The 17,026-nt window shown below is 39.2% G+C and overlaps 2 protein-coding genes across 3 annotated transcripts in view; one reads left to right on the top strand and one right to left on the bottom strand.

The window, feature by feature from the left end:
* Nucleotides 1-17,026, bottom strand: part of LOC124155636 (cytoplasmic polyadenylation element-binding protein 4-like) — a 559,373-nt gene that overhangs the window by 318,053 nt on the left and 224,294 nt on the right. The window lies entirely within an intron of this gene.
* LOC124155637 lies at nt 11,456-15,829 on the top strand. Its single transcript, XM_046529638.1, has 3 exons — nt 11,456-11,936; nt 12,045-12,159; nt 13,817-15,829. Exons 1-3 carry the CDS (start codon nt 11,790-11,792, stop codon nt 15,655-15,657), a joined length of 2,103 nt encoding a protein of 700 aa, XP_046385594.1. The 5' UTR covers nt 11,456-11,789; the 3' UTR covers nt 15,658-15,829.

Here is a 17,026-nt window from a genome sequence, read left to right as displayed (position 1 = left end):
ATACATCCATTTTAAAGTAGAGACGTCGCGTTGAAAGTTCTCTCAGCTATGCGATCGAATGGCGGAATATGAAACGAAGTACGAGTATTTGGATTATAATTCATTGTTTTCGCTACCTAAGGTTGATGACTACATTTTTTGAGATACGGTCTCAAGCACATGAAAAGTCGAGAATTTTCCAAGATAATGTCATAAATTCGACTTTGATTAAAGTTATGGATAAATACGTGAAAGTTACACAGAATAAATTCAGATAACCGAAGGAAAAACTCGTGGGGGTAGGAAAAATATGATGATTTGTTTCAAATTTACTATTTCCATAGCAAACAATCATGTTGATATAACTAGTTACGGTTATGATTGCATCGCTCCACATTTTATCTATAGCATGCAAATGCGACTATTTTGACTATTTTCCAAGAGAAATATATGCCTTGAAGGTAATCTGTGTTACATACAAATCAGATGGCACCTATTACACATTCCCCCTTATCTTCCTTGTGAAAGGAAAATTAGACTATTACTTACAGTTGGTTAAGACCGAATACGGGAGGTAAGATAGAGCATATGAAATGTCTATAACTTATGACAAAATCTGCCAAGTGCCCACTCCTAGACCACTCAGTGTCCTACCACTTCTTCTATCATGGCATCCAATTGATCGATACTCCTAAATGTAGCCGAAAAAGTAATCATTCTATACTATTTATTGGCCAAAATCTCTCAGCTCTCTTCCGCATAGTTCACGGCTACCTTCTCAAGCGTAAAAATCGAGGAGTTAGGAGAAAGAACGTAAACATAAAAAGGCAAACGCAAAGAAAGAAGATAGACGATGAAACCCAAAAAAAATGTTTCAAAAACTTAGAAATTTATCATGCGTAAAATCAACGGGAATGGGGTTTTTCCTCCAGTAAATAAAGGCAAAAAATTAAAATCCATATCATAACACACTTGAAAAACCGGTCCACGGATAAATTGGAAGATAACTTCCCTCCTACTGTTAGATCGCATTTGAGAGTTTGCCCTGTATTCAATCATACTTCAACGCCAGCCAGAAAGACCACGAAGGTTGCAATGCATGCGCTATGAAGACGAAGGCATTCCGAAGTGCACTATTTACTATTGACTCCCGAGTGAAGTCCCGAGCCAATCTTACCTTCAGATCTAAGTTTGTATAAGTTTATGTTCAATTGGAAGTTCCTCAGAGGTAGATATTTTATTCGGCGTTTAAAACACATTTTTGGATAGAAGACGGTCGGAATTCCTAGAAAAATGCAAGCATAATAATAATCGATCAAGGGAAAAGAAATTTAACCCTTAGCTGAATTAAAAATAAAATTATAAATATTGGTACAAAACATAGAGACAAAACTGGACAGCTACAAACAAACGACTGATGTAGGCTACATACCGATAGACTTCAAAATAAAGGTTCCAATTTCCCGAATTTTCAACATTCTTTTCATTTCCTACAAAACAACGCTTTGCAAAACTTGAAAAATAAAATGGTAACCTTGCTGCCAACAGCGACTTCAGCAAGAATGTAGCCCTGAGCGCTTCTATCTCTAATTTCGAAAGACCGCAGGAAAGACAGCAGTATACAACTGATGTGATGAAAAAATATTTTTTTGCACCAAAATGTCTTTCGGATCTTATATTGAGCCTAAAAAATACACGAGAACCCTTTCTCTATAACCTGAAGGCAAGAAGTGGAGCTGGCCACTAAATCACAAGGAGTTCATCTAAGAAGATGGAGTCTTTGCCGGCTGAGGAACGATTGAAAATGACCCTCGCAGAATGAAAGCCCAGGGGCATCCATGAAGAAGACGATGTTATTCGGGAACCCCCGGCGATCGTCCAACGACCAAAGGGGATTCGAAAGCCTTATGGGAATGCTATACATCTTGGAGGATCATGCAACGCAATCCCAGGAGGAGCTGATATTTTGTCGAGGGAGCCCCACGATGAACACATTTTTTTTATATTAGTTGCCTGCAAAAAAGCAAATAATTAACCTACGGCTTTTATGAAACATTTCGGCATTTAACCATCTAACAAAATTCATAGAACCACCATCACAGGCAAATTCATAGCCTATATCTAAAAGATTTCCCCTAATAAATTATCACCTTCCCTAACTCCCAGATCACCTCCAATAGTCGCTCTCAAATATCATTACCTGAAAGTATCCAAAGGGCTTGAAATATTTTAGAATGAATAAATTATACAAAGTAACGTATGTACGTTTTTTGATCAATAGTTTTAAGTTTTTACATTTTTTATATCAATAAGAGCTATGGAAAATTAAAAACTGAATTTCCAACATTTAAATCAATTTTTGAGAAAAGATTCCATCCGAGATTGACTGCAAAAATAATCACGATTAACAAAAAAGTATATTAGTTATTTTGGAAGAAAACTATCACTGAATTAAAAATTGCTGGCACTTAACTAAAATTTTAGGGTTGCTGCGGATAAAACGTGCAACAAAAATCTATACTGGAAGAAAAAATGAAAAAATATCGTTTACACAGCTATATGTGCAATCGAGAATGAGAAAGAAAAATAAAAGGACGGATTAAAATTCCATTGTGAGATTCAAGTATCAGATTCAATGGTAATATATTTCACACACGCATCTAGTGATTCAACTCAACGGCAATTTTGGGTAGATAGGGTGGAGCTAACCCATAAGGCCACAGGCCAGCAAATTTTACAGAATCAGGATGGAGGGCCAGCTCATTTGCCTAGGCCACCCCGCGGCGCGAGGATTTTTGTATCTTATGGGCTTGCATGGGCTTCATCCAAAATTCTTACCCAAACCCTTTGGTTAGAAGCCGAAAACCCAATAAAACCCATAACTGATCTATCATTATGAAATCGCCCTTCTAAAAGTAGCATAATAATTATAATTAACGGCTCTAATGGTATTGAATAGCTCACGGCCTTTGCTCTTGCGCTCAAACGCGTTCTAATTGATCAGTATACGAGAAGAACGGCGAGGTAAGGAACGGGACTATTTGCTTAGGCAAACTTCTCGGAGAGTGCAGACGCCTGCAACTAAGCTTTCGAAAGTCTTTCGTGGTCGAATGAGAGAGACGCAGGTGCTGGGGAACAGGAGGATTAATTAATAGGGCAGAGCGCGTGGAAAATGCCAATACGGCAATGGCTTCCAAGCAACGGGAAAGCTACAGGGACGACAAAGAAGTAATCTTTTCCCCAGAAGACTTCACTAAGTAGGGTACGTGTGCTAGGTGGATCGCTCAATGCACCATAAGGCGAGACAAAGTTATATTCGAAGGAGGGAATTAAAACCTTTACCTCTAACACGACATGCGCAAGAACCACCAAATATGATTTTCAAAGAGGATTTAATCCTACGTTGAAATTTTGAAAGTCAATTTATGTTATCATAAATAGTAATTTAATATTTCTCGGTTAATATTTAGTTCTGAAGAATGAAATCATTTACTGCCACATAAACTGAAATCTCCATGAGACTAAGGGAAATTTTAATAATAATGAGAATATTTTACACCCAGTATAACGAAAGAAAGGAAGAAAAAGAGAGTACTAGAAAAAAATCAATTACGAAATTTCTCCTACACTGGTGATGGAAGTTCTCCTGATGTGAAAAATAACATTAAAGACTCCTTAAAAACAAGACCGAGCAAAGATGCCCGCTAAAACACAGAAAAATATCATTTTACCATGTGAAGCCCATCGCTGCCACATCTTGCTTATGTGCATTCGAGTAAGAAACGTAGCGACTTCGGCCGCTCAGCACATCAGCTGACACCTAAGCTTTTTGCGCTTTATAAAGCAATGCAGAGCACTTTGCACCAAACTGCGTATTACTCCAACGTTGCACTTATTTCCTCCCAGCCTAGTCCCAAGCAACAGTATTCAAAACTGAATTACTGATTTAGCAATTTATTTACACAAACATTTAAACCAAATACCAAAAAACTAAAACAGCCAACTCCCAAAAAAACGAAAAAAAGTTATCCTCTTGGTTCGGGCTTTCTTTAAAATGCATTTCAAAAATGCCGCAAGAGTTAATCTGCGAGTAATTACCTAATTATTGCAATATTCCAAAAACATACGTCATTAAACAAGCGTAGGAAAAACAATAAAATGGAATGAAAGGGGGACTATGGGGAATCTGTAAAATAGAAAATACTACTATTTTCGCGAGTTGAATTTGAATGAACAGTATAAAGCGTGACATCACTTTCACATTGTTTCTCTCATACAAAATCGAAGAGTAATAAATGTGTAGAAACGTAACACATGCCTTATGTTATTTTCTTTAATTTATGAAAAATAAAGCAGCAATGAAATGAAAGTAACCAAGCGGCTGCTTCAACGCATAAGGTGCCGAGACAAGTGCCGAGGTTATGATAACGCTCACCATTTACCACACATGATTCTGCAAATTAATGTCAATCGCCTCAAAGGTAATCTTTTTGAAATATTGAAACGCAAATGTTTCAGGGTAATGCGTCATTTGCCATTTAGTGTTCCTCGACGACAACAAATATCGGGCAAGGAAGGACCTGGCGGGTGCCGCAGGCACACGACTAATTGTGGAGGATATTATGATTATCAATCATTCATAACAATCTTCTCCGGATAATCTCTTTTCACAAAAAATAATTACTTACCTCAATTACTTTTCAATACCTCAATTATTTACACTTAAAGTCACCAATGCAATCACAAGACTTAAAAATTTTCTTCGAATAAAAATGCTTTCTACTTAAGGAGCATCAAAGCGATTAAAAAACAAAATCACGTCGACATTCCAAGATTTCATCTCAAGGGCGTTTCAGCAACGCTCTTCTTTCCAACAGGTTTCCTCTTTGAATGGACACACACAACCAGTTTCCAGACCACACTCTTTATTGGAATGCAACGGAAAATCGCCCAATGACCTGGAAAGCTATTGGCCGCGGCTTCTAATCCAATTACGGTATAATTCTCAACACACATATCACAATTAACATCAAACACATATTTTATGACACAATTGCAACCCTAAAAAGACAAATGCAATTAATAACACCAATAATTTTGCAAATAATTGGTCATTTATGCCAATTTTGGGCTATTTTGCAATATATCCCCCATGTTCACAAAGTTAGATTTTAAATGGATGGACGCATCTGATGCATATTTCAGGCGTCTCTCATATTCCTACAACGAATATTTATTCTAGCGTTCCTCGAATGGGAAGGTTGCTGAAGGAACTGAACGATAATCATAAGGAAAAGGGAACTTATTAGCAAATGCATAATCATTCGACCATTGTATAGGAGGGTAGGATAGGAAAGAAATTATACCACCAGGAGCATGATGCCCATCAGTCCCGCTCGACCTTTGTGTGTCTTTTCTAAATCCTAGCCGATTTCCAATTTACAGCTCATGCTCTTATCTTGCAATTTCCAGGGCACACGGTGTAGCCCCTAGTCAATCACCACCAGTACCATTAAAAAATTAAAATTTTACAGAATACTAGGGTTCGATTTTCATATATGAGATGCAGCAAGCACTAGCAAGGGTATTTTCATCTCCATACCTTGAAAATTTTAAAACGGCAATAGTTTCAAACAAAAAATACGTCAGAAAATGGGAACGGCCTGGAGTGATGCGTATGCTCAACTTACTTCAAGATAGCGTGTTTTCAACGTGAATCAAATATTGCCGACTGCTGTTTACTGTTTATTATATAAACGGTCGCCAATTTTCGAAAATCACAGAGAGGGAAACATTGCAATCTATCAAAATGGTTCGCAATGATAAACTGTAATGGTACCAACGCTTCGGACACAAATTTCAAATACATCTATTCTTCCCACAAGCAGTGTTTACCCCAGCGTCCCACGAGTATAGGGACGTTCAGGGAACGGACATAAAACTGATGACCATATAGATTTTCGGTGTGAAAATCATCGCTTTTTTCGAAAATCGTAGAAAAAACTATGGTTAATTTTCAACTAATGGTAGAACCGCATCTTCGATACATGTGTCTCAGTTTGCGATGCAACTGACATTGGGATCAGGCTATAAAATCTCTCGATCTCGACCTTCCCGACTACTTAGGAAGATAACCAATATCTATAGCAATGGATTTCTAAATATAAAATGAAAGCTAATGTTACCAACACATTGCCCATGGCCTAAACAACCATTACGAGTGATAAAAAAGATATCGTACCACCCACTAATTTTATTTTAACAGCTTACAACACGTGTTTCGATTACTATCCAATCATCATCAGGTACTATACCTGTACTTGTTGATGACTGTGTAACACATCTTGTAAGCTGTTCAAATAAAATTAGTGGGCAGTACGATATCTTATTGTTAGTATTATCTTAATATCTATCCTAGTAATTAATATCTTTATCACTCGATATGTTGTTCCACGATATCTCTCCGCAAAAAGTTGACTTCATTTAACCATGAGGTGTTCAATGCATCGAACAAGCCCACGGGATACGATCCCAAGCCCTTGTGGACAGGGGCGCAGCTAGGAATTAAGGCTAGGGAGGGTTTCAGGCGCAACTAATACTGGGGGGCTTGGGGTATTGCATACCCGCCAGGGTTAGCGGGAGGTGCGGAAGCCTTCCGCCGGAAAAAAATTAAGATAAATGGTTCAAAATGGTGATTTTTACGGTCATCTGAGGAATATTTTATTGATCCTTACTCTATTCTATAAGCAATATTAATCCAGTTAGGTAAAATAGATTTAACTAAAAAATTTCTGTGAGCTCTGGGGGGGTTTATCCCCCTCGCTGCGCCACTGCTTGTGGATGGGTAGTTATTAACAGATATTCACCACCCTTGATATGGTACGTTCCCACAGCGACTCTCTCTCTAGTTCAAATGAAAGGGGAAGTAGGAGGATGATCAGCCGCGCTGGTGTGTTGGTCAGCTGTGCGTGCCACTGACTGGACGCGGGTGAGTTGGAATCACTCGGGCGGGGTTAGGGGAGGGGTCCCAAAGGAGGAGGGGGAGATTATTATTAGGGGGAGGGGGGCGACTGTGTGGCGGCAAAGTCCTCTCGTGAGTCACAGAGGAGGGGGGAAAGGGTATGGAGGAGGGTGCAGCTAGGAATGGTGCCTCATCAGGGGGGAGACTGAAGATGGAACGGCAGGATAGTGAAGTGCTCGCAGGGCTGCCAACCGCCCAAGGGGTCAGACAGCGGGGCAAATTTCAAGTCCCAACGAGCGAGAGTCGCCCCGAAGGAGAGGAGCGCAAGCGGAAAAATCTATGAAATCTCAGAGGAGGAAACGGCATCGCGATGGAAAACAGGGAAGCAGATGATTTGATTTCCTATTCAATTTTTACTGAATTTTGTTTCCATTACAGAAGGATTTTTATGTAGGATTCCCTACCTTCGTAGGAAATGCTACATTAAAATTTTTTAATTAAAACATTTTGTTTATTCTTACTTCGGAAAACAAAAGGCTACCACTGCGCCCACTACAATTACTAAAAGAGGCGCATGTTTGGAAGGAGCTACCCCCTGGCACCTATTTATGTGAACGTGTCATACCACCGGTTCCACCAAACACTAAGCATCATGCACCTCAGGGCATACGGAGTAAAAATAAAAGCCATGTAATATGTAGCTAGGTGCATAGTGGGTAAAAATACTCACTCCCCGCTAAATCCTTCACAGCAACTTGCAGGGCATCAAGTCAGAAAAGCTAATGGACGCAAGATTTTGCGAGGAGAGGCTACCATTCCTCGCCATATTTTAATGGATGTCTACATTCAGAAGTAAAAGGAGATAGAAATATTCGCTTATCCATGTTTATCAGATAAATTAACAGCATAACCAATTTTAACCAACACACCGCATGAAGACAGATTTTATTGTTGCCCATAAACTGTAGTAGCGCCTATAATCATGCTACACCTTGCTTATTGCATGATGAAAAAGCTAATCACCGCCAGCCAGACAGCCTTAAGGTGGCTCGTAGAGTGAAATATGAACAACAACCCTAGCTTACAACTAAAACACGACAAGACTTAGATGGTTTCCGCTCCGGTGACTACACAGTGACAGCTTACTCTTTTATGTGAAAACCGCACAAATATTTTCCTCAAGCTGCAATAACCAAAGGATACTCGGAATCTGAATATGCTATTGTTGCATTCGGAAAGCACATCAAGTTGTAATGAACCTAAATAGTTTATCTTAACTTAAGTCATAAGCAAGTGAGCCTGTTCCCCTGTTTTCAATTCCTTTCGAAAATCTCTCGGATAATTCACCGTTATAGTTCGAACTCAACCATGAACTTATGAAAAGGCACTTTTTTCGTGGGGGATCTATCATCGGAAGTAAGTTCCTATCATCTAACTTCATCATAAAATGCTGTAAGTTGCTTTCAGAATGGCTTAAAAACGTTTATTTCCTTCCCCAGGTGATAAATGAAAGCCTTTTAAATTTGATAGGTAACTTATTTTCCAAACGATATGATTATTCGCGCAAATATACTGTGCAACAGCGAGGTTGCCGGTGAACTGTACATCAGCGGAAATGAATTCGAAGTGACTTAAATGGCTGAGAAATTTTAACTAAGGGGATACATCGTTTCCAAAAACCTCTAATTTTTCGGCATGATGAGCATTTATGAGGAAAACAGATTACTAGGATGGGGTTATGTTTGATAAATTTGAGCAGATAGGTTAGATGGAAGAGTCCCACTAACGCCATTTCATCATCGATGATGGGGGATCTGACGGATTCCTCCATTTGTTCTATAAAAAAATCAGGCAAGTAGGAATCAGATATCCACCAATATACGTTTCAGCTACCTCCGGCAACAAAATCCTAGCGACTCCCTCCTCCGAGAAGCCGGACTTAAATGGCTACAGAGCCCACAGTCAAACCATGCGGCATTATGGACCGGATCCGCGACCCAGCCGCGCCCCCAGGTGCATAGACGCACCACGGCATTCTACGTAAGGCCTCTCTCAAGGTCGACGACTTCGCCTTGGAAGCAACGAGAGCCGCCGGAGAAGGTGAGGAGGCTGGACACTCCGGTGCTCTGGACCACAGTGTAGCAATACTTTTAATCTTTAATTCCACCAGAGAGAGATAATCAAAAAGCCACGTTCACTACAAAACTATGATTACCAGCACCAAACTATCATTTTTGTCCTTGCATTCATACTTCATCAGTCAATTGGGTGTAGTTCGAGTGATATGCTAAAATACACTTGGTTATATTCCACTGTTAATTGAATGACACCTACTCCTGGTATCAACCTTATCACGTCATTTCCATACACGAATTCATAAATATATAATCAAAATGTTCTAAAAAGGTTGGAATAGGTAGTGAGTGTTTACAAATTAAATTTTGAATATAATTAAGTCCATTTAAAATTTTGTGAATTTGAAGCAGCCCATTAAACTTTCAGTTTTCCACTTGCGAATCAGTTAAGGAAAAAATTTAACTCATTGAGGATTTTCAGCTTCTCGCCATTTTTTTTATTTTTCCACAATACTCATGTCCAAGAAACGCAATACTTAGGTATAATAAGATTCCTCATAGAGAAGGAATAACCATCATAGGTCATAAAAGAAACAATACCCTAAGTAACATCTACATTCTCTCCTTGTGTGCAGGTAATTTTTTTATTTCCTAATTCTTCATGCCTATTGATAAATCTTCTTCAATCTAAAACGTTAAATATTTTCTAATAGATAGGGTACTCTTTCCACAAACGAAATTATATTCTCTTTATTTCGTTATATTCAACTTGGAGAGAAACCCCTAAGAAGGGATAAAGACAAAAATAAAGGCAGATTATACGTAGGCGAATCAAGTTCTAACAGATCGTTCCCATGGAATATTTTAAAATAGTGCTCCTCCATTACGAGTTCCATTCGGTAACCTCATTTCCTTAACATTTGCATCCCTCCATGTCCTATCTCCCCTACAGACAAGTTCTTTCTACCAGAACCTCTCCACAGCAGGGATGGCAAGCGAAACTAAACGAAAGTCAAAACCAGTAAAATTTCAATAATTTCGTTCCCAGAAATAAAATGTAGAAACGAAACGAAAAGGAATTAAACCCGAAGAGCTAAACTGAGGGTCGAAATGAAATTGGAGTCAAAACTACTTCGGGTCGAAATTAAACTAAACCTCTGGGACGAAACGAAACTCGTATTACGTTTCGCACCGGAGGGACCACGTGATTCACCTTCGAACAGTTTAGTTTCGACCCACCACCGTCTCAAAAGATTCATCCACAAAATCGAAAGGCAGGTGCCCGTCAGTGGTAAATAAATTGACCCAGTAGGGTCACAGTCAACGTCATAAGGACGGCAAAAAGAATAGCATACCAAATAGGTGTCGATTCTTGGGTTTTTAAGGGTGCCCAAGTCAATGGTATTCTCCGAATACCCGTATTATACACGAATTGACCTTCAAGATAAATACGGAGGTCAAAGGTCATAGAGTTAACCGACTGGCCATCATGACAAACAACATGTCGAACCATAGGTTTTAAAGGGTGCCCAAGTCATTTTTGCAGTTCATGGATCCGCATTGTTATTTTTTGACCTTCGGAGGTCATAATGGGGGTCAAAGGTCAATGAGTTAACCGACTGGCCATCATGACAAACAACATGTCGAACCATAGGTTTTAAAGGGTGCCCAAGTCATTTTTGCAGTTCATGGATCCGCATTGTTATTTTTTGACCTTCGGAGGTCATAATGGGGGTCAAAGGTCAATGAGTTAACCGACTGGCCATCATGACAAACAACATGTCGAACCATAGGTTTTAAAGGGTGCCCAAGTCATTTTTGCAGTTCATGGATCCGCATTGTTATTTTTTGACCTTCGGAGGTCATAATGGGGGTCAAAGGTCAATGAGTTAACCGACTGACCATCATGACAAACAACATGTCGAACCATAGGTTTTAAAGGGTGCCCAAGTCATTTTTGCAGTTCATGGATCCGTATTGTTATTTGTTGACCTTCGGAGGTCATAATGGGGGTCAAAGGTCAATGAGTTAACCGACTGGCCATCATGACAAACAACATGTCGAACCATAGGTTTTAAAGGGTGCCCAAGTCATTTTTGCAGTTCATGGATCCGTATTGTTATTTGTTGACCTTCGGAGGGCATAATGGGGGTCAAAGGTCATAGAGTTAACCGACTGACCATAATGACAAACAACATGTCGAACCATAGGTTTTAAAGGGTGCCCAAGTCATTTTTGCAGTTCATGGATCCGTAAGGTTAATAGTTGACCTTCGGAGGGCATAATGGGGGTCAAAGGTCAGTGAATTAATTTTTACTGAAGTCACTTTGACGTATCACCATATTGTCTTTGATTGAAACCCTAGTATGTGGGAACGAAATAATAATATTTATGATTAAGAAATATGTCCTACTAGTTACAACATTAGACTCTTGTTAGTCTCGACTCGATACGGGATAAAAAGAATATAAAAAATATTTCATTTAATAATGTAAACATGAATGAATCAGATATATTATGCTAACCAAATATATATTTACTAGCAAAAAACTTATCGTATTTGCTGTAGTAAAACACTTATACAATGCTTTATTAATTACTAGAAACCGAATTATTATCCACCTATCATTTATAATAAATGAATACATTAACATCTAATCTCAACAATCAACGCAAAATGATCAATAACTCCGGTGCTAGCTTGTTTTATTAGTACCACGATCCTTGCGTACGAATGACCATTTCGCGTTCAGTGTTCTATTTGTGGTCAAGGTATGAGTGCACAAGTGCCCCATGCAGCAAGAGGCGGAAGGCCGAGCCTCGCCTTCATTCAAAGCTACTTTTCATTTGATGAAGAAACCGGCTGCTCTACCTGTACTATTGAAGACGACAAAGGAATGCAATGTGGCCAAACATTTAAGGTAAGTTGATATTTTCCATGAATTAATAGAAATGAAAACTATAGTAATTATAGAATGAAACGGTATGAGATAGTTCGCCTATTAGATTAATACTGTTTTCTTTTGCAGGGAAAGGCATCGTGCAAATTGGAGAAGCATGTGCATACTAAACATCCTGCATCAAATGCTTTATGTGCAATTATTAAAGCTAGGATAGAAATGGAGAAAGAAAGGATTCATAAAAGTAAGTTGGCAGCGTTAGTTGTGCCGAATAAATTCTAAATGAAAGCTAAGTGAATTTGGCTTTATTTTTCAATGCTTTATAAAAATTATGTTATTAGACAGCAATATTTAGATAATAATAGATTAATATGACATTGCAATATATCCATAATTTGGTGATGGTTTTTCGGGTTTACACCGCGTTGATACATGTTTTGCGGACGACAGTTTCGGGCGCGTTCCAGCTCCCGTCTTCGGATCCAAATGATTTGCAGATCTGTGATCCTTATTTATTTACAGCTAGTCAGACGGATGTTGATTTTTAATTCCATTGTTGGAAAAGCCGTTTGAAAGATGAGGATAAAGGATAGCCGTCTTCCCTATTGACGTTCTTTGGGTGACTCGCTATTTCAATCGCCTCCCTTATCAGCCTAGGGAAATATTTATTTTCCCTGGCGATGATTTTCGATTCCTTGAAAAGTATGACGTGCCCAGGTTCCGACCATGCATGCTCTGCAACCGCAGAAAGACGAAAATTTTTCTTTTCGGTTGCCTTAAGATGTTCATTTATTCTGCATTTGAGGGATCTAGATGTTTGCCCGATGTATGATAAACCACAGGAACACGTTACTTCATACACTCCTTCATAGATATGACGCCAAACATGGCGTTCTGACGCGATTTATAAGTTTGAAGAAGACCTCTGACCTCCTCCGGAGTGAAAAAGATCGTCATCCATCAGATATCTATGAAGGAGTGTATGAAGTAACGTGTTCCTGTGGTTTATCATACATCGGGCAAACATCTAGATCCCTCAAATGCAGAATAAATGAACATCTTAAGGCAACCGAAAAGAAAAATTTTCGTCTTTCTGCGGTTGCAGAGCATGCATGGTCGGAACCTGGGCACGTCATACTTTTCAAGGAATCGAAAATCATCGCCAGGGAAAATAAATATTTCCCTAGGCTGATAAGGGAGTCGATTGAAATAGCGAGTCACCCAAAGAACGTCAATAGGGAAGACGGCTATCCTTTATCCTCATCTTTCAAACGGCTTTTCCAACAATGGAATTAAAAATCAACATCCGTCTGACTAGCTGTAAATAAATAAGGATCACAGATCTGCAAATCATTTGGACCCGAAGACGGGAGCTGGAACGCGCCCGAAACTGTCGTCCGCAAAACATGTATCAACGCGGTGTAAACCCGAAAAACCATCACCAATAAACTAACCGCGGAAGCCTCCGTAATATATCCATAATTTATTTTAGCACGACACGAATCGTCGTTTCCACAACATTCTCAATTGTTGAAACAACGACATGCATCATACTTAAATAAATTTAGTGGAAATACTGCAATACCTTATTTAAATAATATTAAAATCTTCCACCACATCTTATAACATATGATACAAGATATAATATAAAATAATTTCAATTAACTGTGAATTCGTCAAGGCTGTGTTCATAAGCTGACATTATTCTTTGTTTCTAAGCTTGGAACAAAATATGAACAGAATAATGTGGACAGATAAATATGAACACGGAAATGAGGTCTGCTGTTATGGCAAATTGCGTCACGGATGAAAATTACATTCGTGGGAGGCCTCATTGTTCCTCAATTATTCTCATTCAACGAGTAAAGGTTAACTTTTTCAATAACTCATTTCTTTTTCAGGGTATTCCCATGAACACAATGAGCAAGAGAGGCAGACCAACACTCCTGGACCTTCCAGAACAACCGTGAGAAAGCGCAAGGCAGACACAATCACGATCAAGATGTCAAAGACTCGACTCTTCGAAGCCTGTAGAGAGCTCACGACAAAAAATGGGCGTCCATTTAGTGTTGTAGAGGATAGTGGGATGAGGATGATAATTGATCCCATAGTAAATGCACTAAGGGAACAATCTGGAGAAACCAACTTATGCGTCAACCGAAAGAATATTCGGGATAGTGTTCAAGAAGAGGCCGCTGCGATGCGGGAACAGATTAAGGCAGATGTAATTGGTAGGCTAATTTGTTTAAAATTAGACTGTGCCACAAGGTTAGAGAGATCTGTCATAGGAATAAACATTCAATTCATAATGGAAGGGAAAATAATCCTACGCAATCTTTGTGTCAAACAGCTTTATTGTGCACATACGGCTGAAAACTTGAAGACCGAAATCAAAAATGTTCTACATACTTATGGGATTTCGTTAAAGCAAATATATTCAATTACAACGGACAATGCATCAAATATGATTAAAACAGTTTCCCTCTTGAGAGAAGATTTTATGGAGAGCTGTTCCAGCGAAGAGGAAGAACCTATCAAAAGTGATGCAGATAGTGAAGAACTGGACGGACAAAAAGTAGATTTAGCTTTAGGCGTCGATGGTAATGATGAATATTCAGGTATTGGCACTGATTCCTCGGATAATGCGTCTTCATCCTTATTGCTGTGGCCTAAAACAATCGATGATGTACTACACTCTCTTAAAGAATGTGGCATTATCGGCCAACGGTGTGCGGCCCATACCCTTGAGCTGGCAGTAGGTGACGCTCTGAAAAGTCACAGGGGAATAATAAATAAAGCACAGACCATGTGCAAATCACTAAGAAATCCCTCGTCGTCTGAATTTCTCCGTGGCCTAGGGCTCGCAAAGCCAATAATTAACTGCGAAACTCGTTGGCATTCTACTGCTGACATGTTGGAGTCCCTATTGCGCCTGAAAAATGTAAGTGCAGAGGCAATGAAAAAATGCCGTAGAAAAGTTTTCTTATCGGAGGCGGAATGGAATGAATTGTCCAACATGAGTTCTGCCTTAATTCCATGTAGGATAGCCATTAAGAAAGTACAGGCCGAACAATTGACCGTGGGCGACTTTCTTGAAGCGTGGCTAAGATGTAAGCTAACTATAGCGGGAATGACCTCAATACAACTAGCACAAGATATTTTTGACGCGATGCAACGCAGAGAAAAGACTCTATTTCACCAAGATACAGTTATTGGAGCGATTTATATCGATCCTAGGTATCAAGTGTTGCTGTCAGGGGACGAGAAGGGAAGGGCCATAGAGTTCCTAGCTTCATTGTGGTCGCGTCTACAGGAGTTGGCGGGTATAAAAGAAGCTCGGAGGGAACCAGCAGTTTCTGACGAAGAATTGGTGGTAGATAATGACGAAGATCCAATTGAAAGCCTTCTGAAAAATAAAGAGAGAATCCAGAAGCAAAACTCACCAGGGTGCAACCGTGGAATTTCCATCAAAACGTTATTGGAAGAGTTCTCTGGGGTCCCGAGAATAAGTAAAAGTCAGAACATTTTGCTGTATTGGGAATCACAAAAGTCAAAGAAACCTGAGTTGTATGCTTTGGCTAACGTAGCATTAACCCTTCCGATGACGCAAGTTAGTGTTGAACGGATTTTCTCAAATTTGAAATTCGTTCTCAGCGTTCTGCGCGGTAAACTATGTCCTCAAGTGGTAGAAGATGTTCTGCTTGTCAGATGCAATAAGTTATTCAAAGATAGTTATATATGAACCTTTTTTTCACTACTCTTCACGGAAGTGTTTGTTATTTTGATATTTTAAATAAATCTTTAAGCGTTTGTACCATTAATGTAGCCTCATACCTTTCTGCCATTTATAGAATTTATTGTTTAAAATATTTGGCGAGTTGGCATACAAATATTAAAAATTCTAATTTTAAAAAGTTTGTTTTCTTTAATGCGTTTTGGCATCTCCAAACTTGTACTCTAGTTGAATGCTATTTCTTTGTAATACAGTGAAATGCAATTATCGCATATGCATATGTTAAAAAAAATATTACACATATACATATACTAGGGTTCCAATCAAAGATAATATGGTGATACGTCATCGTAACTTCAGTATTGGCACCAAAGATCCGCTCTCGCCTCCCGAACCCGGCGCGGAAAAATATTTTTACGGTTCTAACATGAAACTTCAAGTTTGTTCTCTAGAATGTTAGAGTGGCTTACGAGAGGATTCTGGAAGGCGACTTTATGAGTTGAAATGCCGTATTAATTATTTGATTAGTGAAAAGGGCATTTATAGGGAAATAACTCTACGACCTTTGACCCCCATTATGACCTCCGAAGGTAAACTATTAACCTTACCGATCCATGAACTGCATAAATGACTTGGGCACCCTTTAAAACCTATGGTTCGACATGTTGTTTGTCATGATGGTCAGTCGGTTAACTCTATGACCTTTGACCCCCATTATGCCCTCCGAAGGTCAACAAATAACAATACGGATCCATGAACTGCAAAAATGACTTGGGCACCCTTTAAAACCTATGGTTCGACATGTTGTTTGTCATGATGGCCAGTCGGTTAACTCTATGACCTTTGACCCACATTATGACCTTCGAATGTCAACAAATAACAATACGGATCCATGAACTGCATAAATGACTTGGGCACCCTTTAAAACCTATGGTTCGACATGTTGTTTGTCATTATGGTGAGTCGGTTAACTCTATGACCTTTGACCCCCATTATGCCCTCCGAAGGTCAACAAATAACAATACGGATCCATGAACTGCAAAAATGACTTGGGCACCCTTTAAAACCTATGGTTCGACATGTTGTTTGTCATGATGGCCAGTCGGTTAACTCATTGACCTTTGACCCCCATTATGACCTCCGAAGGTCAAAAAATAACAATGCGGATCCATGAACTGCAAAAATGACTTGGGCACCCTTTAAAACCTATGGTTCGACATGATGGTTGTCATTATGGTCAGTCGGTTAACTCTATGACCTTTGACCCCCATTATGCCCTCCGAAGGTCAAAAAATAACAATGCGGATCCATGAACTGCATAAATGACTTGGGCACCCTTTAAAACCTATGGTTCGACATGATGGTTGTCATGATGGCC

This window comes from Ischnura elegans, chromosome 3 (genome assembly GCF_921293095.1).
Source record: "Ischnura elegans chromosome 3, ioIscEleg1.1, whole genome shotgun sequence".
NCBI lineage: Eukaryota > Metazoa > Arthropoda > Insecta > Odonata > Coenagrionidae > Ischnura > Ischnura elegans.
This window is presented reverse-complemented; position numbering and strand designations above follow the sequence as displayed.

Coding starts and splice junctions, on each gene's coding strand:
- LOC124155637 (XM_046529638.1), top strand. CDS start 11,790: ATGAGTGCACAAGTGCCCCATGCAGCAAGAGGCGGAAGGCCGAGCCTC. Junction 11,937..12,044: donor AATGTGGCCAAACATTTAAG/GTAAGTTGATAT, acceptor TTTCTTTTGCAG/GGAAAGGCATCGTGCAAATT. Junction 12,160..13,816: donor GAAAGAAAGGATTCATAAAA/GTAAGTTGGCAG, acceptor TTTCTTTTTCAG/GGTATTCCCATGAACACAAT.